This window comes from Colossoma macropomum, unplaced genomic scaffold (genome assembly GCF_904425465.1).
Source record: "Colossoma macropomum unplaced genomic scaffold, Colossoma_macropomum, whole genome shotgun sequence".
Classification (NCBI taxonomy): Eukaryota; Metazoa; Chordata; class Actinopteri; order Characiformes; family Serrasalmidae; genus Colossoma; species Colossoma macropomum.
Genome location: NW_023494808.1, coordinates 21,150,671 through 21,178,032, shown reverse-complemented (window position 1 = coordinate 21,178,032; position 27,362 = coordinate 21,150,671). Strand labels below are relative to the sequence as shown.

The 27,362-nt window shown below is 37.5% G+C and overlaps 1 protein-coding gene across 1 annotated transcript in view; it reads right to left on the bottom strand.

The window, feature by feature from the left end:
• LOC118798005 (VPS10 domain-containing receptor SorCS1) overlaps positions 1 to 27,362 on the bottom strand; it is a 273,068-nt gene that overhangs the window by 21,570 nt on the left and 224,136 nt on the right. Inside the window, exons 13-20 of the mRNA XM_036557299.1 lie at positions 26,603 to 26,679; positions 24,027 to 24,118; positions 23,592 to 23,699; positions 19,528 to 19,645; positions 12,748 to 12,881; positions 6,496 to 6,609; positions 5,070 to 5,241; positions 4,342 to 4,528 (exon numbers count right to left, since the gene is read on the bottom strand). Of these exons, the coding sequence (XP_036413192.1) occupies positions 4,342 to 4,528; positions 5,070 to 5,241; positions 6,496 to 6,609; positions 12,748 to 12,881; positions 19,528 to 19,645; positions 23,592 to 23,699; positions 24,027 to 24,118; positions 26,603 to 26,679 (1,002 nt within the window). The remainder of the gene's footprint in view (positions 1 to 4,341; positions 4,529 to 5,069; positions 5,242 to 6,495; positions 6,610 to 12,747; positions 12,882 to 19,527; positions 19,646 to 23,591; positions 23,700 to 24,026; positions 24,119 to 26,602; positions 26,680 to 27,362) is intronic.

Here is a 27,362-nt window from a genome sequence, read left to right as displayed (position 1 = left end):
CATAGAAGAACCACCTTTAGCTTCCTAAAGAATCTTTCAGTTGATAAACCATTGTTCTGAATGAGATGTCCAAGCAGCATTTTAGAGTTTAAAGAACTTTCACATAATGTAAATGTTCTGTACTTTCCTAGGACTGTACTTTCAAACCAAGAACCATTTAGGAACCTCTACCACGTCGGAAGGAGTGCTTCTCACCACACAGTTCATAAGCAGCACCAAATGTATTTAGCCTAGATAGATAGATAGATAGATAGATAGATAGATAAATAGATAGATAGATAGATGGATGGATGGATACTTTATTGATCCTGAAGGAATTTTAGCAGCCTGTAAAAGTCACATAACACAGGACAGCTATAATAACAAAAAAGATACAATATAAAAGAAGACTTTGTACAAAAAACTACATCTACAGGCATATATACAACTAGAAATACACAACAATATGCAATTTTGAGATAAACTGTTTATGTAAATAAAGTTGTTTAGAGTGGTTTGATGTGAAAGCTCGAATTGTTCACTGTAGTGATGGTAGGAACCAGATGTCAGATCTCCAGAAAAGCTGCCTCACAGAAAGTTATTACACGAAATGTTACAGAATCTGCTGCCTGACCCACAGGAATAACCAGATCACCTTAAAATCATTTTTTTTTCTAAATCAGACTTTTGCTGAAGTCTCCTGCTGCTCAGATATTTTTATCCAGAGAACAAGAGCCCAGTGATCTTATGTGTCTCTGCTTGAGTTTCAGTAAAGATCTCAATAAAGTCTCACATTGTGCTTAAATGTGGCAAGATAATAACACTCAGCTTTATTCTGCAACTGAACTCTCATCTCTCCTTTATCTCTCCTGTATCTCAAGTCTCTTTTCTGTCTAATGCTATTTCTCCTTAGGGATTTTAGGAGAACAACCATTAAGGAGCAGATTTACTAAGAGAGGCACTTATTACTAACAGTCTACTGACACTTTGCGCGGGTGGGGGTGGCCAGTTTAGCTGGTTATCTACTAAGAACCACCTAGCATCAAGCAAATGAACACAGGTGCAACTTTGTAATAAACATATGACCAGCACAGTGTTTTACTCATGTACTTTTTGTATGAAAGCCCATTTTTGCCAGATAGGAGAGAAGTTTACTTTAAATACTTCTTTGTTTCAGGTTCAAAATAGGTCAAAATAATGACTTCTTTTCTCAAAATTTGAACTTAGCAAGTCAGAATGATGATGAACTCACTAAAAAAGTATGTGATTATATCAACATCATGAGCAATTGTTTTAAGACATTAATTTTAGACATTATTTTGACTGCTGGATGGATGAGCTGAACTTGATTTCTGTACTGAGTACATGTGGAAAATGTGAAACTGTAAAATCAGTATAACATCACTGAGCCCACTCAGGTCATTTGGGAACTGTATGATTTTGAGCTTAGTCTTTTACCTACAGGTAGTACATCAAACAATGGCTGTGACGTTTCTGCCACAGGGCACAGAAGCCACAGCACAAAGTAATGTAAAGTAGCTACAAAGTAAAGTAGCTTTGGTATAGCAGGGATTGCAGAGCATGAGGTTTCCAACACATGCTTTTAACAATCGTTTGGAAAAGAAAACTTCCAGATCATGAAGACTAATAAATAAATAAATTTTCTGAACTATTTCATTTGTTTTTTTTTATTTTCTTCATCACATTAAGAATGATGATGTTTCCAGCTGTTTTTTTCCATCAAATGTAAATAAATGGATTTGAAAAACTTTTCCCATGGTTTAACAATTCTGGACCAGTCTGATCAGCTTCCTGCTGAGCAACGCTGTACAAACCTCACCTGCATGAACTGACCCTCCTGAAGATACTGCTGCATTTTTTAATCATAGACATGGCTACTCCTGCTTTTCCCCTTTTTCTGTATGTTATACTAATGATCAAATCTCATTCTCTGCTGTTATTGTTTGCTATCTGGTGTTGAGTCTTGGTTCCTCTCAAGGTTTCTTCCTCTTGCTCATAGGGAGTTTTTCCTTGCCACTGTCGCCACTGGCTTGCTCAAGGGGGCTTGGACCCGAATTTTTCTGTAAAGCTGCTTTGTGACAACACCTGTAGTAAAAAGCGTTACAGTCTTGTCAGTCTTGGTCGGTGGAAGTAGGTGCTTCATTATAACAATCTCCTCCCAATATTCTGCACTTTGAGAGGGAAACGCCTATAGATGTAATCCCATATATGCAATAAGGTAAAAGCGCAGAAGAGCGGTAACTATCTTGGTCTGCTAACAAGCGCTGAAGTGTCATTGTGCCTGTTCAGTAAACTTTTTAGCACCAACTAAGCAGTGTAAAATGTCAGTGAATCTGCCTCTAAGTCTCCTAAGCCATTGAAGAGCTAGATGTGGGCAATAAGATGTCCACTGGGCATGCCTGAGACATTATTTTGCGATAATTCGAAGAGATGTGATTTTGGTCGAAAATGCATTCTTAATCTACTTGTGGCAGAGAGGTTCATGCAGGGTGTTGTGAGACAAAAACAGCTCCCCAAGAAAACATATTTGTTCAAGTTTTGTCACTATTTTACCATCAACAATACATATAAAAACTCAGAAGACACATGTAAGTACACTGTTTGTTTGCCTAGAACCACCACTGTAAATAAATCTGAAATGGTACCAAGCAACACTTCACATCAAACCACTCTGAATGCCTTGGTTTACATCACAACCGCTGAATTTCCCTTTTATAGGCAGACTAAAGGAAGCAAATCATGCTTGAAATCATTTTCCTCAAAAGATATCTTTGACTGTTCATTCATGAGTGTAATCATATGCGTCGTAATAGCTTTGCAAATCAGAGGAGTGATCTTTGGTTTAAAAACAATAATTAACAAAATAGCAGTCAAGTTTTTCTAAGAAAAGTATTCCACATCATAAATAGCTCCCTTTGTACTGGATAATGGAGGCAAGATCCTCTTTATTTGCTTAACTCAATCACATTCTAGATGAATTGTACATAATAGTGTATAATATGGATCATTCTACTTAATTGTTCAAATGTCAGAGTTCAAAACATATTTTAGACTAGTTAGTTGGATTTAGATTAAAATGTTTTTACTTTGAGTGACCCTATACCTTAATTAATTATAGTTAACTGCAGAAAATCACAGAAAAATGTTTACTTAATTAGAGAAAATGTGGTTATTGTGTGTCAGTAGTGACAATTTTTAATGTTAGACACTGAATTTCAGACTTTTGACTTTTAATTTGCAGTCTCACTTCTTGCTTTTAAACACAGGGGTTTGGCTAAAATAAGGCTCTGCCTATGAGCTAAACTATATGTTGTGGTAGTGACAGGAAAATATGGGAAAGGACTTTTCTATTTAAAAATTAAGCTCATGATGAATCTAAATATCTCACCTCAAAATAAATAAAAAAAAATAAAAATAATGTATTATTTAAATTGTAATTTAGGAGTAATGGTTTGAGACAGCCACCTCCCAATAGAAAGTACCATATAAATGATCCAATATGTAATCCTTGTAAATTGCCAAGATCTGAAAACTTCATTATTGTTTACTTTTTTGTATATATATATATATATATACACTGTATTCTGCGGAGTGACGAATCACACTTCTGGCAGTCCGATGGACGAGTCTGGGTTTGGCCAATGCCAGGAGAATGTTACCTGCCTGACTGCATTGTAAGGTATGGTGGAGAAGGGATAATGCTATAGGGGTGTGTTTCAGGGGTTGGCCTAGACTCTTAGTTCCAGTGAAGGGAAAGACATTTCGGACAATTGTATGCTTCCAAATTTGTAGGAACAGTTTGGGGAAGGCACTTCTCTGTTCTACCATGACTGAGCCCCAGTGCACAAAGTAAGGCCCATAAAGACATGGCTGGGTGAGTTTGGTGTGGAGGAACTTGACTGGCCTGCACAGAACCCTGACCTGAAACCCATCTAACACAGTTGGGATAAATTAGAATGGAGATTGTGAGCAAGGCCCTCTCGTCTAACAGTGTCTGACCTCACAATGGATGAATGGGCAAAAATTCCCACAGACACACACAAATCTTGTAGAAAACCTTCCTAGAAAAGTGGAAGCTGTTTTAGCTGCAAAGCCGGGGTCAGCTTCATATTAATGCCTATGGATTTATAACGGGATGTCATAAAAGCCCCTGTAAGTGTAAGGTGTAGGTGTCTATATAGTGTTTATGTATGTGCTATGCCCATTTAGTGGATGTGTATCAATAGTCCTTTTAAATTCATTTCAGTTTTTCATTTCAGCAGTAATGCATATTAGACCAGCATATGTAAGTATACATATTCTTTTCAATGATCTTAGCTTGAAGGACTCAAGGCAACTTACATGTAACATGTAAGAAAAGCACTGCTGTCTCAGACCCAAGGCTGTTCTCGGCTGTGGCAGACACTCGGTAGATTCCTACGTTCTTGTAGACGTGTTTGATCCCATCCTCGATGGAGCTCACGTTGGAGTATGTGATAGCATTGCCATCACCGAAGTCCACTGTGATGCTCGTCCTTGATCCATCACCCTGTTGAAAAACAGAAATGACACTAATGAATTTCACATTGTGTCAGTAATTACATTAGGCATGCATCAGAAGATAAGGCCTCAAAATTTCAGTCTCTTTTAAGAAAAAAACATCACTCATGGTTTCCATGACATTGACAAAGCCCTAATATCTATAGTTCATCCAGCTATTGCTTAATTAGCTCTATTCAGTCTTCTCCTGTGCCACTAAGGGGGAAATCTAAATGGAAATTTCCGGCAAAGCTTTCACCTTTTTTTAACTTTGCAGCATGTAATGCTAGAGTTAGAGTTAGTCTGAATTAAACAGTTAACAGCTAATAGTTGGTGACTAGCATCAGGGACAGTTGCTTTATGCTAAATGAGGACATCAGCATTCCTCTCTAAAAGCCATGTTAGCATGTAGGTCACGCTGCTCCTCAGTAGTGATTGAAAACAAACTGGTGGAACCTGCTAGCATTGCGCAAATGAATCACCATGTTACCAGTGTTAGCCACATTAGCATTTTGGGTGAAGTATTCATTTAGTGTCTAGTGATGAATCACCTGCTCAAGGAAAACGAGGAAGGTGACATTGTGGCTCAGCAGGGCTGTGAGCTTGCCCTCGCTTGTAACCAGGTGGAGGCCTTTAGGGGCCTGGCTGGGGCACGGCAGTCTCCGCGCCGTGTACAGGTCCTTCACACCGGCAGTGCAGTTATTAGACACCACTTTTCTGTATCTACAGACACACATACACACAGAGAACAGGTTATAAATGACCCAGAATTCACATACTGTGGGGAAAAAAAAGGAACTGTGTGCCCCTTGGTTCTGCTCGAGGTGCTATGCAGTGGTCACACATTTATTAAACATAAACCTAATTAGTGTCAGGTATTTTTAAACTTCTCAACTTCAGTTCAACATATGAACAGTCTATTATATTATAGAAGACACTACATACAAATGATATGGTATTTCTTAATGTAAGATACCATTAGCTATGAATATGGAGTATGTGAAAATACTATGAAAATAATACATTCATACACACATCATGAACATACATACATATACACTCTCAGAAATAAAGGTACGAAACCATCACTGGGGTGGTACCCACAAGGGTACATCTCAGTACCTATAGTCAGGGAACATATTTGTACCATAATCCAATGAAATTATATTTTTTTTTGTATTATACAACTTTTTATTTTATACAGATTTTTATTTATATAAAATATAAGGATATGAAAACAAAGTATAAATAAAGCATTTTCCAAAACCTGTTGTGCCTTTGAGGGTACATTTACATTGTTTGTGTACAGTACTGTATAAAGTCAAAGACCACTTTCATTTACTTAATTTCCAGTCAAAATGGCCCTAAATGACTAGTTACTCATTCTCAGCACCAGGTAGCAGAAAACATATGTAAAGCAATGCAATTAAGCCTCATCAACTAAAAAATAATTTATTTTTTTCATTATTGAGCATGTCTACCCTTTGCCTTTACTACAGCTTCAATTCTTTTCACAAGACTTGCTTTTAGCCTTTCAAAGAAATCCCCAAAATTCACTCAGAAGTTGTAGGTACAGGCTATAGTCACTGGCAATATATTCCAGTGTCTGTACATGTCAAGGTCAAAGCTAATTAGATTTGAACTTCTGCTGTTACGTGCAAAAAAAAAAGGGAAAGGAAAAAATCTCCAATGAAGTCAGCAGCCAACGCACACGCAAAACCTTTTATTCCACACTTATGTGAATACAGCTTTTACAACCCAAAAGGTCCACATGAGAGTCCCCAGTTTAATGCCTCACTCTCAAAACTACACAGTAGTTGCGAAACAAAGAATAATAACTATAGTATAAAAGCCTACAGCTTGGGTTAAATGTGGGAAACTGGTTCAATATTGCTAAACTCAAAATATGAACAAAGAGTTTATGTCCTGATTTTTTTTTACTAATATGTTGCTTCTGAATGAGTTACATTAGCTCACCCAGTGCTGTTGAGGAATGTGTGGCCTGTAGTGCAGCTTCTGGACATGGATGAAGGCTGAAACCAGAAAGCTGGAGTACACCTGCCATCTGTCCTCCGTTCATATCCATAATCACTGCAACACACCCACAAACACACATGCATAAAGAGTCAGGAGACTCAGACTAAGACATGAAAAACACAGCGAGGCACAATGAAAATGCAAACAGTACAGGGAGCATTATTTACTACAGAACCTGATCACTGTAGACATTGTTTACATCTCTAGAACCTGCTGTCACTGTCAAAATGGTAAAGTAATAGGTAAAGCAGAAGGAAAAAAATATGCACAAACATTGCATTTCTGGTCAATATAATGATTATGGCTGTAACTGATAACTAGAAAAGTGCACTTCCTGAAGAAAATGCAGAGCGATTACACAGCGTAAACAGTTGCTAGGTGGTTGGTAGAGTGTTGCAAAATGGTAATGGTAATTTAGGTGGTTGCGAAGTTGTTGATCAGTGGTTGCTATAGTATCTCAGGTGGTTGCAAGAGTGTTGCTTGGTGGTTGCCACGTGTTGCTAGGTGGTTGCTATGGTTCCCCACTTGGTTAATAGGGTTACTAAAGGACATGTATCAACATAAAATAAGTTGGGTGCACAAACTTTTGCAACCGAATTATGCCTACGGGAAAAAAATGTTCATTTAACAATGATTGACTACTGAAAATCTGATTTTGTCAGTAATTTGATCAACATGTTTACATGCACTTGAGTAATCAGATAATGGGAAACTCCAGTTCTACATGAGTCAGACAATAATCGGATTTCTCCTTTGCACCTGGCCAAAAAACTCACAGAAGAAGACGTGACGTAAATGTACTGTAAACATGCTGTCATGCTATTTTTTTTTTAAACATCAAGTTGCTTAACCTGAAAATATGAACGTATATCATCTAGAAGACGAAGAATATTTAAATACTTCATTTTGCCAAGCATGTAGTCGGTTTCAGCATCGCTCCAAAAGTGTGTTGCTGCCATCTCGCAGCAACGCTGCTTGCTTGTTTCTGGTACCACCGTCTGTTTTTGCACATGCACAGAAATCCGAAAGAAATCAGAGTAAGAGTTTACATGCACTGAGAAATCTGATTACTGAGCAAAAATCCAGCTCTATTTATCGGATTTCTTAATCAGTTTTCTAGACCTTACTCCGATCTCAGAAATCAGAGTATGTAGTTTACATGCCCATTTGAGTAATCAGAAAACTGCAGAAATCCGATTATGATCGGATTATTGAGTGCATGTAAACACACTCACTAACTGTATAAAAACCGTGCGTTGGTTTAAAAGGCTGTATTCAATCACACCATTCCCAATTAGACCGAACATTCCAGAGATGGAACGGTGTTGATATCTCAAAAACTGCTGGATTAGTGGTCAAGAATCTGGCAGAAGAAGAAGAAGAGGCAGAAGAATATAAAATCAGGTAAAAATAGTATCACTACTTAAGACTGTTGTTGTACTGCAATTAGAGCCTGACCGATACTTCCGTCGATACTGGTAATCCTTGGTTTAACTTTTCAGTGAAAATATCACCAAAAATGCTAAAAATAGCTGACTTTCTGAATTTCTTGGTCATGGCATCACCAGGATTTGAACGTGAGACCTCTTGATGAAAAACCAAAAGAAATAAAAAAAAATAAGAGGCAGGCAACAGAAACCAAAAGAACAAAGAATTCTGGGTAGCTCCAGTCCCAATGTGAGTTTTGTATTAATTAAGGCAGCAAAGACACAACACAAAATGTGCCTTCATGGGTCTGAATTTATTGTTTGATTTACTAAGACTTCAGCTTATCACGCACTCTGTGTGTAGACTCGCCCACTTGCATGAACCTCTGATGTTTTGCGCAGCCCTCCCATAAATGCACACGCATGAGGGAAGTACATTTTGAATTTTTCCACATATAAGACTGTAACTGTGTGTTTAGGCTTGTGCACCAGGTATGTACATAACATGAGGGCAGAATGCTTCTGATTTGTGCTTGAAACCGACACAAAGGCCTTTAGCACATCAGACCCTGAGACTTTACGCTACTTGAGTTTAAGAGGTGGGACAATTGAAGACTTACAATCATATCTGTCAAAAAAGCATTATTTAATCAAAACATAAACATAAAATGATATGTTTATAATAAATTGTCACTGTTCAAAGAAAAACATGTAACTCCAAAATAACAACTCTACAGGAGAAGGCGAAAACATTCTTAATTTTGATGTGAGTTCATGTAAAGAGGTGAAGTAATGTTGGAGCACTTCTGTTGGTTCACACACAAAGAGAGCTGCCATTTCAAATGATGTAGAAAAACAAAAATCAACAAAAATGTAAATATATGTTTTCGTTTCATTATAACAGTTATCAGAATTTTTAGCCCCTTAAAGTTGGTCTTAGTATGACCCTCAAAATGTTCATATTAGTCAGGCCCTAATAGAGATACTAGTAATATATTTTAAATTATAATTAATCATTTGAACCCTCAATTGTACCCATGTTCTTAAAACAATTTTTAATGTAACTTAATTAAAATTAATTTTAATTTAAAATTAAATTAATTAAAAACTTTGTCTTTCAGAATTTCTGTTGACTGAGTATAAAGGGCAGCCAGTATTTTCAAACTGTTAAAAACAGCACACACCAAAAATGTATTAAAAAAAAAAGGGATTTTCTTATGACAGCAATGAGATCTATTTCAGCAAACAGACTGCAGCTTCTTCTCTCGATCACTTGTCTCACCTAACGACAACACCGACAAGTCTAAAATGTCTCTTTAAAGTGAAGGACGTCTGGAGTGTCAGACATGCGATCGATCACGGGACTCTGCTGTGTTTGTCTTTATGATCAAGCAGCCAGACGACACAAGCTTAAGTTGTTTGTCCTACAATTAAAACCCAATGTGACTGCGCAGCCCCAGACGATGGGGACAAATTGCTGCAATTACTGCTACACGCTACACAGATGCGGCTGCGTTGTGATAGTTAATGAAAGCTATTACGCTCCCTGATTAATGTCTTTCAGCGGGCGTTCCGAGCAGCGCCAGCACCCGAGGGGCCTCAGGATTTGGGACGTAACAAAAAAGCAACATTAATAATTCGAATAATTCATGGCAAAATGAGAAAAGCGGTGTTCTGCTTGCACGGTGGGGGAGCGGGGTGAATGCGGTGAGCGGGTTTAAACTTACAAAGCAGAGGGGTGTGAAGTCTTAGAGGGGAAGACATGGAGCCAAGTAAGAGGAGCTGTGGGGCTCCGGGAGCTCATGAGGACATGATATAGGGTCATAAAGAAGCAGCACACACATTGGTTCGTATTGCTGTCTGTGTGGGGATCTCTGTATTATTAGGCCTAAGTGCTGCTGTGCTGCATTAAAGTATGTATGGTAAGATTAAAACAGCAGTATAAATTTCTACAAATGTCACTTGAATGGCACACATGATCATGATTCAGTCAAAAGAAGTGTCAAACGTATTCCCTAAATAGTGTGCCAACTGTGAAAGTTTAAAAATTCTAGCCTCTACAGCCAAATAGTGCATCATTTATGGAGTATGTGTCTGAGTCCCAAATGACAATTTTTTGCCATATTTTGCATCACCGGGTTGCAGGATCCAGTTTTTAAATTCATACATAGTGCACTACGTAGGGAGCAGGGAGCCATTTGAGATTCAGCCGCAGAATGAGAAGAGGAGCGCCGCTGGATTGGTGCTATATAACGGTGGTGGTGACCAAAAAATATTTATAAAGCAAACGTTTTGCATTAAACAGTGCTGTGTTATTGTATGTTTATTGTTATATGACAAAAAGTTAGAAATTCACAAAATGACTGCAATATACAGTGATGGGAGACCGAACGTTCTCCTCATTCAGCGGTGCATGGTTGCTTGTCAATGATACCACACTCTAAAGGAACTACATTTCTTGGCGGAATAATTGTTTGTGTTCATTATCGTTAGTAATAACAATATTTATTTTCTGGAAAATTGTGTATTTTATCATATTTCATGTTTGGGGCCATTTTATTTAAGCAATAAGCAACTTGAGGCCATGCGTTACTGCGATTTTATCACAGGGAAGGGAGTTTTAGAAAAACACCCTTCCTGTGATAAAATCACAGTAATGCATGGCCTCTCATGGCTTATTGCTTTAATAAGATGCCTCATTTTATTGTTTTTTTTTTAAATATTTCCTCATGTTTCTTCTTAAATCATTTATTTTTGCACATGCTCAATAAAAAATATTTTTTTTGCATTTTGTCCATACCTATAGAATTATTATTACAATACTATTACATTTTCCATCATGCTAAGAACAATTGGTCTATTTAAAGAGCTGAATATTTGGCCACGCAAACATAGATGACACAAACACACCCATAATTCCAAGTCCTTTTCTTGCCTCCATCACTATTTTCCTCCTGCTTTGTCTCACAGCTGGGAGCTGCACAGTTGACTGGTTTCCACTTAACAGAAGCAGCCTCAGAGCTAATCTAGCACAGCTTCCCTGCGATGCTAATCACAGCGGCCTAACCATGACGGTGAACTCTGTCTTGTTTTCTTTTTTAAACACATCACTCCATTGTTTTCATATCGCAGATCTTCCTGCACATAATATACATATTCAGAACAAAACCTCAGATCTCCATGGTAATTTTTCAGGAAAGGAGAAAACCTTGTAATGGAAGTTAATGTAAACAGACTTTCAAGTGACTCTGGATAATTTCTATTCTATATTTCTATTAGTTTGAACACTCCCAGTCAGGCCTGGATCATCCAGTGTGTTTTATGGGGCCCCTGTGAGTAATTATGACAGATGCTACAGCTGTTTTGACTCGCAGTGGGAACAGGCATGCTCTACATTGAATAATTCTTGGCTTTAAATGTAGTTTGAATTGGGTGCTCTTTGATGTCAAGGGAGAAAAAAAAATCAAAGAGAGAACAGAACTCTCCAAATCAAGGACCCCCTAAATTAAAAAGTCTTTATTGTATTGACATGTCCTAACTGGATAGTTAAAAAATGTCCACGCACTGTCAATAAAATAAAGACGTTTTCAATTAAAAGTGCCTTGGTTTGGAGAGTTTTCTCTCTTTTTTATCAAAGAATACTTGTCATTGTGTTACTGTTGATCATGACCCTGGTGCTCTCCATGTTTCCTCTAATGACTGCTTAGCAACTGTTCCAGTATCCGGCCACTACCTCTGCTCCAGACATTTAAAGTGTGCCTGTTGAAGCTGTAAAAGCGAGACCTAATACTTCAGCAGAGTGGAGGATGCCTATTGCCAAAGCCAAATATAAACTGTCAGCCACAGAAAAAGTTGGATCATCCTTGTTGGTAGAGATCTGTGAACTGTATATTTCCAAGCAATGTTAGCAGAGGTAATATATAGCATAAAATCGAAAAAAAAATCCTTTAGCAGTGTACTTCAGCTAGGGAGCTTGATTTTTGGGGTTTTTTAAATTTGCTGCTTTTTAAAGTCTTTTTTATGCACATTGCAGCTGTCTGATTTTAATTTGTTGTCTTCATTGGGGTAAATGTGGGTGCATGATTTATAGGGAAATTTTGCACTGGTTTTTGGGTTTGTATATATATGTATTTGGGCAAGCTTGTTTGAATGTATCTGTGGTCTAAACACTTATGCTTAAATGCTTGAGTCAATTAGTCACTTCAGTTTACAGTCTAGTGACAACTCATCCTGCATTTTGCAGGACTGTCCTGAAAACAGAAGGCTTGTAAAAGTTTATTGGAATTATAAAACTCTTCTCATTTTGATCATTTTTTTTCATGTATAAAACACATTCCTTTTAGATACTTAGGTAAACCTACCTCTGCAGGTTAACAGCGGCTTATTATTCTGGGCCATCGATTCAAATTTAAATACGTACCATATTTATCAACTGAAGAAAACTTAAAATTTTCTGTTTTTTTTTTTTTATAGTGCAAAATAGCAAAAGCAGACCTAAACACTATATTGATCAATTTTGCTTAACCATAAGCATGCAGCAAAAATGAGGGCAAAAGTTGTTTCATATCTGAATTTCTCATATCATTTGTGCATCTAACACGTTCATGCTTACATTTATGATTGGATTTGCTGGAATTTGCTGAATGAAAATCAATAGTCACCCAATTCAATGTGCTTTACAAAAATAAAAGCAAAAAGAACATGATGAGGAAAAATAAAGAGAAAGTTTGTTTCTTTGCACTGGAAAAACCAGAGAGTCACTCACCATTCAAAATCAGATTCGGTGCAGTCACATGGCTCCGACGTCACGCTGACTGAATAGGTCTTACCCATAACACACCTGGCTATGGGCTTCAGCTTCCGGTAGATTCTCTTCACGCCCATCAGACATGGCTCACCCTGGAAGCAGATTTATTATTTTAATCTCAGAAAATTCTTTTTTTTTTTTTGGTTCTGATTTCCCCTTTCCTATAAATAATTCAGGTTCAGCAGCGATGGTGCATGCATGCATCGCACTGGGGGTGGAAAAAAGAGCAGGGAAAAAGAGAATAGAGAAACGAGTCGCACACAATGTGCATATTTCACAATTCCACATTTTCACATTCTTCATCAACTCTGTGGGGTCCCTTTTTTCAGAAGGTTGCAGGGTTCCATGCCTTTCACTTATGTTTCATGTATATTGCACTTGAAGTTGTTTCTTCTCCGTCCCACTCCCCCATTACGCCCACTGAAACTGAGCTGTTTTTTTGAGGGGTAGGATTTGAGCTGGTTGAATAAAAATGAGACTTTCCTGTATGAAATGGAAGCCCATTTATCTTCTTCTGTCACATGTAGCTGGACTTTATTTGAGTTTTTGCATCAGAATAAGTGGCGCAGAACTGGGCAAACAATGAAACCCACATAGCATTTGTTATGCTCCCAAAATGCATGACTGCATAGTTTCAGAAAATACAATTCAGACTTTATTCTAATTCACAAGCTGGGGATGCTTGCTGTACACCGCATAGCGCAATACAAAACGTTGACACATATTTGTACCTATACATGGAGGCCTTAGATACTCCCACTAGTCAGAGAGCACCCTAGATTTATTGAATTTCCAAAACTGCCATTAAGTATAAGTTATTCATCCAGAGATATTTCTGAGGAGAAATCCACTTACATAGGGAAGGAGAAAGTCAGACAAAAACGAGTGAAAAAAAGCAGGAATTCCCAAAACTTGAGTTCAAAAAATGACTAAAAATTAGAGAGAAAATGGGACCCCTAACAACCATGCAAGAACCGGTAGACCACCAAAACTTTCCCCACTAGATAAGCAGTACTGAAAGCTTTTATGTTTGAGAGAGAGTAGAAAATCAAGATCCACTCTTACTTCAGATCTGAAAAAATGTACAGGTGTTTCTGTCCATCATTCCACTGTGAGAAGATGTGTAGCTGTAGAAGAAGCAGAAGAATAAGCTGCTGGTGTTCTCAGAACAATGGACTGTCCTCTCCAGTTTGGGATTACTTGAATCATGAGAAGCAGAAAATGCAACCAACTTCAAAGACTGTGGAAAAATATCCTTGCAGATTTCTTTTTCTGTCAAATATGTTTTTCTACTTTTTCCCTGAAACTGAAAAATGAACTCATACTTAATGGCCATTTGGACTGGAAATTGAATAAAGGGTGGTCTCTGAATTTTGCACAACACTACTTATCAGCTAAAGAAGCAAACTTCTTTGAAATGAGAAATGAGTCTTGGCTGACTGGCTGTTTTTGAGAAAAGGGCAAAATTGCTAAAATAGATTTCTGACCAAACTATTCCTTCTATTTCAGGCCATCACACTAAAACAGTGGAAATGGCAGCTTTGACATTACACTACTGAAGGCACCTATAAAAGGAAAATGTAATGGAGCAGCCCACAGAGTTATACACACTCCCCAGAGAGTGGACAGTTGGCTGTTGGCCTGGGCCCGATCATACATTATTCTCTCTGTGCAAACACATACACGCTGCAGCAGACCCTGGAGGACAGCATGTCACCATTGGTTAAAAGAGAATCACCTGAGTGGCTTCGGACAGTAAGGCTGAAGAGAGTGCTGCTGTCCGCAGCTCGGCTCAAAGAACTGAGATTAGACCTCACAGATGTCATAAAGATTGGAAAGAATAGGACTGGGCAGTGACACATCTGATCAAGCCCTGATATGACCAGCTCCGAGAGGGGTTGTAGTAATAGCCCAGGGAAAAAAAGGGGACAATCTCCGGTGAGGTGAGGACACTACAGGCGGCAGCCAAACACGGCCAGGTTTTCTGAGTGAGGGCGACTCTGCCGGCGTCTATTCTTAGATAAATGAACTTTAGATGTACAAAAAGCTAATGAAATGTTGAAAAAGCCATTGTAATGTAAGATTGTGGCCTAGCTGAAAGTTCTCTGGAGGATCATTCATTGAATAGTTTATTGATTTTTCTCTAAATTCACTAAAAAGTCTTTAACCCAAATGCCCAGGAATAACAAACAGCTTGGGAAAAAAGGAAAAGGAAAAAATATATATAAAAAAAATAAAATGTACACATCCTTCCTGTTTTCTCAAATGTAGTGGATTAGCAATGCTATCGTTAGACTTTAGTTTACACTGGAGCTATGAAGCTAACGTAGCTTACACTTACACTCAAACTGCACGTGTTAATAACAACTACAGTTAAGTATCTCAAATACACTTGCTTATGTGATAACACTGATATGTTATGATTTAAAAAATGATGTATGTCAGACAGTTTACTGTCCTTTCATTTATTCAATTGCCAATCAAAATGCTAATTTACTGCAAGTTATTCATTTTTTTCAGAAAAAAAGCAAAAAAACTTACAGTAAGTATAAAATCAAATCTATCAGCATTTTATTGTCCACTTTTGTGTACTCTACACTTTGACTCTTACAATCCTAGAGCAATATGGCATAATTATTTTGGTCAATTATTAGTGCACAGTATTTACATGATACAGTCACATACGTTATTTTCACTAAATCCCTAGGCTCCTCAGATATGTCATGATATGTATGCTTGACATGCCGGCCCTCACTCAGAAAACCTGGCTGTGCTCGTAAATGCTAACAGAATTTTGATATCTTCATGAATTTGGCTTTTTTTGCATGTACAGACTGTCAAAACAGTTGTCAGCTCAGATATCTTTCAAACAACTGTTAGACTACAGTGTTCTGAAAATGCACAGACTGTGATGGTGGTTCATTCTGTGGCTGATTATTATGGAGTACATGATTAGCAGAAGTACAAGGCAGACATATTTTTTATTGATTTTCACCATCAGCTGTCAGATATTAACTATCAGCTCTTTTCATTTTATAAATCAATGGGAATTGAATGATACAGCTGAATATTACTGTAAGTTTATTTATCATTTGCCATTTTATCTGTTTATATATTTCTTAGCTGCTGACCACTTTCACTTTGAGTTGAAGATATTGAATTTTGTTTTTCTGAATGCTTTGATGAATCATAGTGCTCTGGAGTCTAGACCTCAACATCATTAAATACGATTGGACTACTTGGACTGCAACTTCTAAGACTAAACTTTAGAGGTGTGGAGTGTTCTATACAAACTGAAATCGAGTCTCCAAAGAAGAACAGATGCTGCAATAAAGGCAAAGGGTGGAAACACTAAATACAGAACTTGTAGTTGTTGAGGCTTCTGTGTAACTTCACACTGAATGTTTTTTTTTTCTGACAATTAAAAAAAAGAATAACTTACTTGTACCTGTACTTACTTGAGTGTGGATTCAAAAAATGAAAGGGTGATTTCTAGCAGTACTGCAGATAAAGAAATAATAGCATCCATCCATCTATCAGAATTTTTCTTTCTTTTTTTCTTTACCTCAAACATCAGATGGCTTGTCATCTGTAGTCTTGGCTGATCGACTACATTCGGGTTGTGCGTAAAACTGTGTAACTGTGTGTTTGCCGTTGTTCTAGACTTCCAGTCTAGGCTGGCCTGCTAAGTTTAAATATTCTAATACTATTTCTTTATATTCTACATAATGGTCAATAATCAAAAAGTCAACCGGACCACGATTCCGACATTAATCAGTATGTTTTAATTGTGCAAGCAAACTTATATGTGTATGGACACATAATCACACATTGCAAACAAAAATATATTAAAAAATAGACAACTACCATTAGCATTAGCAAAATAAGACCAATGAGCTCAAAAGGTAATTAGAATAGGCATAGTGATGAGCTGACTTTTTGGCTAATTCGTTTTTCAGAACTTTCAAAATTTTCTATCAAAAAACAACCTATAGTGTCCTTGTGGAACAAGTAGGGCATGTATGTGAAAATGTAAATAAAAAAAGCCACTCTTTCTCCACCACTCCATCAGAATGTATTACTATGGGGAAGTTCAAATGGCATGATTGACACAGGAGATGACGAGAGGAAACCAGCAGCCGGAGGCAAAACTGTATGGCTGACTCACTCTGCCATCAGAGTACGGCACTTAACTCCCACCCACCCGAGGGGCTAACTATGTGCTTGGACCACAATCTCTCCCCATCTGTCTATATGTACATGTCTGAGGGATGGACTGGAACGTGCACTGTGACAAATATCTGATGAAACAGTTGGATATGAAGAGATGCACTGAATTTGGCTTGTAGATACACCGTGTGTCAAAAGTTTGAGGACACAACATTTTTTGGAAATATTAATTTTACATTATTTCGAATTGACCTGTACATGCTTTGTCCACAAATGCATTCTTCTGGAGCAACTGTTGCCATGTTGGTCAAACTTTACCGAACTTTGGCACAGATCCTATTCAACCTAATGACAGTGATTAGCAAATACCTAATTTTGAAGTGTGTCCTTCATTTCAAATTACTTATTATTCAGTCACACACACTATATTGCCAAAAGTATTCGCTCGTCTGCCTTCACGCGCATATGAACTTTAGTGACGTCCCATTCTTAATCCATAGGGTTTAATATGATGTCAGCCCACCCTTTGCAGCTATTATAGCTTCAACTCTTCTGGGAAGGCTTTCCCCAAGGTTTAGGAGTGTGTTTATGGGAATTTTTGACCATTCTTCCAGAAGCGCCTTTGTGAGGTCAGACACTGATGTTGGACGAGAAGGCCTGGCTCGCAGTCTCTGCTCTAATTCATGCCAAAGGTGTTCTATTGGGTTGAGGTCAGGACTCTGTGCAGGCCAGTCAAGTTCTTCCACACCAAACTCGCTCATCCATGTCTTTATGGACCTTGCTTTGTGCACTGGTCATGTTGGAACAGGAAGGGGCCATCCCCAAACTGTTCCCACAAAGTTGGGAGCATGAAATTGTCCAAAATCATTTGGTCTGCTGAAGCATTAAGGTTTCCCTTCACTGAAAAACAACCCCACCAAACTTTAAACTTGGCACAATGCAGTCAGACAAGGATTGCCAGATGGAGAAGCGTGATTCATCACTCCAGAGAACGTTTCCACTACTCTAGAGTCCAGTGGCGGCGCTTTACACCACTGCATTCAATGCTTTGCATTGCGTTTGGTGATGTAAGGCTTGGATGCAGCTGCTCGGCCAGGGAAACCCATTCCATGAAGCTCTCTATGCTGTTCTTGAGCTAATCTGAAGGCCACATGAAGTTTGGAGGTCTGTAGCGATTGACTCTGCAGAAAGTTGGTGACCTCTGTGCACTATGCGCCTCAGCATCCGCTGACCGTGCTCTGTCATTTTACGTGGCCTACCACTTTGTGGCTGAGTTGCTGTCATTCCCAATCGCTTCCACTTTGTTATAACACCACTGACAGTTGACTGTGGAATATTTAGTAGCGCGGAAATTTCACGACTTGACTTGTTGCACAGGTGGCATCCTATCATGGTACCATGCTGGAATTCACTGAGCTCCTGAGAGTGACCCATTCTTTCACAAATGTTTGTAGAAGCAGTCTGCATGCCTAGGTGCTTGGTTTTATACACCTGTGGCCATGGAAGTGATTAGGACACCTGAATTCAATGATTTGGATGGGTGAGTGAATACTTTTGGCAATATAGTGTATGTATTAATGAGTAAAAGGTCACAATCATACAGAAGCCCATTCACACCAGGTAGAGGAGGAAAAAGATCGCCTGTTGCTTCAGTAGTATCTCAGTAGTTTCTCAAAATAATGACTTATTTTCTCAAAATATTGACTTGTTATCTCACAAGTAATTTTTTACCTCCCCAAGATTTGAGTTATTTAGATAAAATTCTGACATATGTCAAAATAATAATGTTGAGTTGTAGAAAGAATTTAATAATTTTAAGATAATAAAGATAATTCAGTAATTCAGCATAAATAAAATATTGAGAAAATACAGTCATTATTTCAACATAAGTCAAACATTTGAGGAAATAAGGTCATTATTTTGACGAGTCAAAATTTTAAAGAAATGATTTCAACTTCAGTCTAAGTTTTGAAAAAATAGGTCATTATTTTCACACAATGCAGTAACATTTTGAGAAAAAAAGTCATTCTTTTGAGATATTAAGTCAGCTGCCAGACACAAAGAAGAAGAACAAGTCCTCTACCTCACAAGTCTAGGCTTCCATACACTCAGAATAGACTAGTTGTAGATTTTTTTCCCTTTTTTGTGTATTTGAGGTTTTTAGCTATAAAAATCCGGGCCTGTATTCACTAGGCTTCGAGAATAAATGCTGACTCAAAGTCTGTTTCTGTAAGTTATATTATTGTAAATAAGAGAAGAATCTGATCATAAATCAGCACTCGTACTCTGAGAAGCTTATGAATACAGGCCCTGATTTACAGGCTAAGCAGGTTCACCACCTTCAGCTGTTGAGTAAATTTTGCAGCACTCAGCTTCATGTTCATCAAAGTGTCTTCCTTAGTATGGAGAGCAGATTTTGCTTGCCAAAACCAATTTATCAGACTTTAATGTTATAGTGAAAAGTGACAGAAGCATGATCATTTGTAGTAAAAAGATCATGATAAGTTAAGTGTTCTCAAACTTCTGATGGTCAACGTATGCACATGTCCGTTGCACAAGGAGCTTTACCTGGTTGTGGAGGTGCCAGGTCTGGTAGTCCGCCTCAGTGCATCGCCTGTTAAAAATAGACCTGAAGTCGATCTTCACCAGCTGCCACTCGGACCGATGACTGACGTGACCGAAGATTCTGCAAATAAAGGCAGCCCATCAGCTACTGTGTTTCTGGCAAGCGGCGGAATATTCAGTCTGCGCTGACTCAAACGATTAGGCAGACATGGAAGAACTGCTAAGGTATGCTAACGACGCTGCTGTCATAACTACGTGTGCAGATCACTATCGCTGTCTTCTCTTTCCTGAAGACTGTTACATTGTTGAGTCGACTTACACACAGACTTCTGTATTTGAGCCTGGAAAACAAACTGACTCCATGGTTTAATGTTGGAGGCAAACTTAGGTAAGATGACAAAGTAACCAATATTGGTCCAGAAATTAACATGTGATGGGGACCTAAACACCTGTGCATGATTTCTAATGTTATGCACGATGCTAACTGACCCAATCCCAGGGTATCTTCATATAACCCCTGAAACATCCAGCTATTACTGCCTCTTTGCTATATCATTTAAACGTGATTACATAGTTACAGGCGAAATTACATAGTTAGGTTAAAATGTTCACCCAAAATCTACATCGTATAAACACATGATGTGATGGGCTAGTCCGAGCATATTCTATTACAGCCTCAAATAAAAATCTTTGTCAGTGAAAACATATTGTTGGATTAAAGCATTCGCAATCATATGTTTGGTACATTCTCCTCTGTCTTCATTGCTGCTGTTCAGTGAAATGTTTCAAAAGTTTCTCTGCAGCTTGAGACATGCTCACTCTTTAACCTGAAACTTACTCCTCTTTCTCCTACAGCACTCCTGCTTTAATGGACCACTCGTAAATGATAAAAAAATGCTTATGTAGACAATAGCTGAACAAAGAAATTTGCTATAAGCTAACATGCAAGCTAATTATAAGCTAACTTACCGACCTTGACTTTTACTTGCCTAGTTGTCGGCAATTTAAACTCTTTTTCAACGATGACAAATTATTTCATTAAGCATATTCAAAAATTCATGACAAAAGACATTCCTTTATGAAATGAGGAGTAGTAGTGTAGCATTGATGGTTAATGACAAGGAGACAAAATTCAGCTCTGTCTTATATTAAATGCCAGCAGTCCAGGAGTTGGTCACTTCCTCTTATGCAGAACCGGAGGTTAATGCATCGGCACAGATTTTACATACTTAAATTAGATTTTACATACTTAAATATTTTTACCTTACATTGTGTCAGGCAGGATCTTAATTTGCCAGTCTTACATTGTACTTGTATTTATTACCTAACAGAAACCCTGGCAGTTACATAAGTACATACAGTCTTATGCAAAAGTTTGAAAAGCAAAAATAATTTAACAAACCTTCCTCAGAGGACAAACTTAAACATGGCATTTTTTTCTTTTGCAATTTTTAGGTTTTAGTGCACAACTTCTATTTATTTGCTGATGTTAACATCTAATAAAACTTCATTTTTGCACAGGCCACATTTTGTTTATTCATTTATTTATGCATTTTTATAATATGTTCAGCAAAATAAACAGTAGTTGTGCAGCAGTGTGTTTCCTGAACTTGTTTTCACTTAGAATATCTACAAAACATGTCATTTGACCAGGGTACCCAAACTTTTGCATATGACTAGCTTCTTCATTTCATTCTTCATGAAATGTAACAGCTGGCATTTTCAAATGGTATAAAAAAAATGAAATTTAAAATGTTACCAGGTTTTGGTATGGCTACAAGAAGTAACGGCATAATTAGTTATAATGAATTATTGAATTAACTTTTCATCAAATCATAATAAAATACTCACAAACACAAATGTGGTATCAGCTGAAAGTTGAGAATCTCTTCACCTGATTCACTGAGCTACGAGTGAGAAATAATTAAACAAAATGTAAAAGCTGTTTCAGGTCGTACACACAATGGAGGACCTGGGAGAGGTAAATCAATAAATGTTAAGGCTTAACCTTGCCTGATGCTGCATAAAGCGCTCTACATCAACGGATATTGCACTTTAATATCTTTTTCAGTGACACTCCCACACAAACGCTGCTGCATTTCAATAAAGGCGCCTCTTTTTGCTTATGCTGCCTGCAGACTAACAGCTCATTATATGAAGAATTTGTAAATACGTGGTGGTGTCTCTGCCTCCCAGCACAGCCTTCCAAGCGCTTCGTCTCTACTGGTTTTCCCCTCGTTGACTCGGAGTGCCCGAAATAGGCCTGAATGCACGGCTTGCTTGCCCCCCATTGATCTGAGCTGATCAAAATGCAGCAGCAGCTGGTTTTGATCTTTGGCTAGACCTTGAGAAAAGCCTTCTGTTATTCGTGAGGGAAAACTAGCCGATGATAGGCAACTGTCGTGCTATGTTTCACAGCTATACACACACACAGGCACACGCATACATACTGCAGATACTGAGATGTGAACAAGTTCACAAAGATTCACACTAAAATACATCTAAGTCTCTTGGGACATACAGAAATAGCCCCTAATTCAAAGGCTAAGCTAAGCTTAGCATGAAGATATTTTTTGCATCAATTGATTTATCCATGCTCCACCACAAATGCCTACCTTTGTAGCAACTGTTGGGAGGTTAGACAAACTTTACAGAACATTGATACCATTCAAAAAATGAATTTCATGTTTTAGTTTAGTTTTGCCTTCACAACGCTGAGTTACCAGTTTAAAATGTGGTGCTGTTAAGTTTGACTTTTGTTCTAGCTAACTGAAACTACACTGGTTGAAAACAACAATAACATAGCCACAATGGTTACAAACAACTACACTCCATCTATTTTAACACAGTATTTAAAAAATGCTATAACTGTTACAGCTGTATGCTAAACATTTTCAATACTTGTTCATGTTTATTTGAATTCAAATCAGTATACAGCCTGAGAACATTCTTTCACAGTCTGACCCGATCTACTGCACTTACAACACTTGGTAAATTCGACCACCACTGATTAGAGACTGAATACAACACTCCACATGCCTAACAGACTCTTTTTGCAGGCCCCCTAGTGGCCATTCTGCCATTGACTCAACTCAAAAATCTTAAATTAATACAATACAATACTTTTTCCCCCCACAACTCTATAATCAGATTAAACAGGACACTGCTGGCTCTCTGTGTGTTAAATATTGTTACAGTGTTGAGTTGCTAGTGAGCAATTAGGAGTGAAAGGAGAGGAGAACCCCCTGCTGTAAAAACAGTTCAAACCTCTACACAAAGATGGTCATACTGAGATAAAATAGACAGCCCATTTGCAGCTTTCTTCAAATCAATCATGTACAATTGCAACAATAAAAAAATGAGTATTAAACACAATAAAACACTTACACACTAAAAAAAAATGTTAATTTCTCTTCTTACAAAGGAAGAGAAAAATGTAGTTTGCTCTTGGTTTTTTTAATCATACACATTTCCATTGAACTATATTCCATCAATGTTGTTGAGGAACAAGAAAATAGCATAATTGAACTGATCTCCAAAACAGGAAAAAAAAAAGCTAAAGAAAGAAACTAAGCAGTTTTTCTCACTTTCCAACCTAGTTTCTCCTACTGAACAAGGCCAATCATGCACTTTCAGAATATCAGTGCTATCACTGGGATTCAAAACTGCAGTAATGGCAACAACATGCCACGTTTACAGCCAGTTGCACCACTTAGGAACCCCATCAGAAATATTTATAACCCTTGGAAGTCACAAGCAATAACAGGGCTCATTAAAACAAGCAGAGAAATTCAGCTGATTCTAAACTTTCTATCAATACCACATTGGTAGGTCACAGAGGAGATATTTTATTATGCTCTGAAAATGATGAAAAGTTGTGTGCAAAGTCAGGCATACATATGTAATCTTGTCAATAAAGAAGGTAGACTGAATGTAAAGGAAACTCCTTAAGAAACTTTGTAATTAGTTATAATTAAAATGAAATAATACAATACTATCTCTAGACATTTAAGGGTTCAAGGATCTTCCCTCCTGCATAGGTTAAAACTGTGTGTTTCGATACGTACGTCATAATGAGTGTTTCTTCGCCAGGCTCGCCCAGAACTCCGTCCACAAACAGCGGCGATGATGTGAAACTGTACTTATTCCACACTCTCCCCTCATCGAAACTCAACCTGTGCAGAAACAATTCTGCGACGTCAGACACACTGCTGAACCTTTTTTCATTTTGTACCACAATTTAAAAACAATTGCATTTCCCTGCCACGCCTGACTACAACAGTAATTGAAAAAGCTGCGTCGCAGCAGTCAGATGACTTTAGCGCATTACAAGTCGAGCTACTATAGAGAGCATTACACAGCCCACTGAGTTTAATGAGAATATTCATACTCTCCTGTTCATGTTCATTGTACGTATCTTTCGTGGGATTGAATTGACTCACCTAGCAGCATATGCACAAAAGATGATAAACGACATAAAAAGATATGTATGACAGAGTTACCATAGGTGTCTGATGGGGAGGGGCGTGTGCCGGATAGCCACCAGTGCTCCACCTTGGTCCAGATATAGGACGCTGTATTCCTCATCAAAAATCTGAAACACATGCAAACACATGATGGTTATGCTGGGTGGATCTACTAAGAAACAGGTTCATGCTTTTTCAACAGTCAGAATTATTCTGCTGATCTGATGTTTATGCTTTTAAAGCAGGGCATGACCTGTCGCATGTTTGGTTTTCGCTAAATAATTAAAAAAATCCATTTGCTGTTTGCTGGAGCAATTAATAATGCTTCAGCAAACAGAAACATAATTCGTAAGCAATCTTATTTTATTAGATTTTGCTATAAAGTCCTTTTTGAACAGTTTCTAACCTAGAAATATTATTTGTAAGCACTTACTGGGTAAGGCAGTGCTTATGAATAAATAAGTTCCACTTTAGTTATGGTCTTGCAAACTTATTAATAAACATCGCTTAAATATATTTTCATTTGCACACCATTTTAGTCGATATCCGATACCTTCTCATCAAAAGCCCTGGTTAAGCATGCTGCAGACACAACCAATCAGATCTACTCCTATTTTTCTGTTTAAGAGCTATGTGAGCACTGACAGCAGCACTATGATATTTTCCTAACTTCAGAAGATCACTGCCTCAGACAGAACATTTATATTTTGTGGATGGGGGAAAAAAATCGGCAAGTCTGCTGTTTAAAATGTTAAATGATACCTAAATGAAAAAGTCTTAAATGATGGCAAAAACTATGACAAATTACACCACTGATATAATTATTATATAGTTAGTGTATACGTACACACTTTTTAAATATAGATTTTTAGAATAAATTACAACCCCATTTCCAAAAAAGTTGGGATGCTGTGCAAAATGTAAATAAAAACAAAATGCAATGATGCGCAAATCATTTAAACCCTATATTTATCTGAAAATAGTACAAAGACAACATATCAAATGTTGACACATTTGACACAACACATTTCAAAAACAGACTGGTAAAGTTGTGTAATGCTTAAAAAAACACCTGGTGGTTAATTGGCAACAGGTCAGTGACATCACTGGGTAGAAAAAGAGCATCACAGAGAGGCTCTTTCAGAAGTTAAGATAGGGAGGGGTTCACCACTCTGGGCAAATAGTGCAACAATTTAAGAATAATGTTTCTCAATGTAAAATAGCAAAAAAAACGTGACTTTTATCATCTACATCAGCGTTGCTACCATCAAATTCAAAATTGGCATATATTTTTCACATAACAATAACATTTCTCAGTTTTAGCATTTGATATGTTTTCTTTGTGCTATTTTCAAATAAATATTATGTTTAAATGATTTGCGCATCATTGCATTTTGTTTTCATTTCCGTTTTGCACAGCATTCCAACTTTTTTGGAAATTGGCTTGTAAATTAAGAGTAATTAAAGTATCTTTTTTTTTCTTAGTTTACTATTGTTAGTATTTTCTCCATATATCACTTCACAACTGGCTGATAAAAAATAAGAATTATATCTAATTAACAGAATTCAACAGAATTGCTAAGAACTCTGGGAAGCTCCACCAACAATGGTACTATATTTGTTATTTAAGACTATTTTGCCTTTTTAGTTTAAGAATTGGGACACTTGAGATTTAGCAATCATATCTGACAGTTCACAGCTGACAGCTGTCAATCATATCAGTCATTAAAGCATTGTTTAACTATTTGAGTTGGTTTAATGTTTAACCATATTTAATTATATGAGCCAATATTATCACATATCGGAATTCATAGCTTCTAAAAATTGGTATCAGTGACAATTTAATACCATTCAGTCCATTAAGGTGAGCAATCAAACCATCATTACGTAAAGAGATTTAAGATTGAGATGTTCTTCTCTTGGGAAACTCCACTCTAATGTGAACTTAATAAACAAAATTTCTATCAGCATTTCTTTTTAAAGCATAATTAATATGGGTCTGTCCATGAAAACAAGTGTATATCCCAACAGGCTTGCTGTTTTTAAATCAGAATACGCAGTAGCTTGCCTTTCACATCGTCTCCTCTGTTCACACAGCCTAGTGAAGTTGTTTAATATGCCCCTTTGTTGAATTCATCTGAGAGATCGGTTGATCAGTTGATGAGTTGAGTTATGATGCGATTCCATCTCTTTCTCTCCCTCAGGGAGGACATTCAGTCTGATTAGATTAGAACTCAGACTGCAGGTCCAACGCACTTAAAACAACGTTATTCCATAAATCAGAATCATCGTAATTCTTCCTGACAACGTATCAGACGGCGGAAACGTTGCGCCCAGCAAGCTTTAACTTTCGCCACATCAATTTTCTCTTAATTATTTTCGCTCCACCATTTTTAATTAGATAGCATCCCCCATAAATTTAAATCCTGCCATCAAACAAGCAAGGGCCACCCACGGGCCCTGCGCATACCACTGAATCCAATTTGCTCATAAGGTGTCATTTGATTATCAGCTCTTGGGTGTAGCGCATGGATTTATGGACTTGAAGATGGCATCAATATTGAAATTACTCCCCACTAACTCCCGTCTTGGTCTGCCCGTGTCAGGCTTACCTGCCTCCATGTGTTTCCAGCATCAGATGTGATGAACATGCTAACATTACTGGTTGTCAGCTCTGCACCTATAGAACCTGTAATGAGAAACATGAAGAAAGTTGTTATGCTAACTGTCAAGAGGTTATGCTTAAGGATGGTTGAAGATAAGATTAATCATTAATTCAGAGTTGCTTACAGTCTTTAAAATCAATTTTAAAGTTTTTTTTTTTTATTTGTAAGACCTCAACATATGACATACAATACAACAGTTAACATCTGTTTTATTCAAACTGGTTGGTTGACGACACTGATAGTGACTGCACGATCCTTGCAGTCTTTTCAGTGTGTTTGACTTAATTATCAGTTCTGCTGTCCTCTAGCCCTTCATCATTGGTCAGTTTCTGACCACAGGAACACTTTGGCTAGATATTTGTGGATAGTGGACTACTTTAAATTAGCTGAATATACACAGTGACTCATTTTAACCTGGTCTTTAGGTATCATCTTAGAGTTTAATCAGGTATGTACTGATTTTTTTTTTGGTCCTCAGTCCAATCTGAGTCCTTTAATGTTACATAGTAGCTGAAATTGAGTTTTCATAGATAATATAGCATAATATAGTATATTGCTGTTGTTGGGACAAAACCATGTATCTCCAAAATTATAACTTCACAGAAGAAGGTAAAAACATGGAACCAGACGTTTTTCCAAGTCATTTTGGGCCGTTTCTTTTGGTCCATTCATAATGAAATTTACAAACAATGTAAAGAGCAACAGG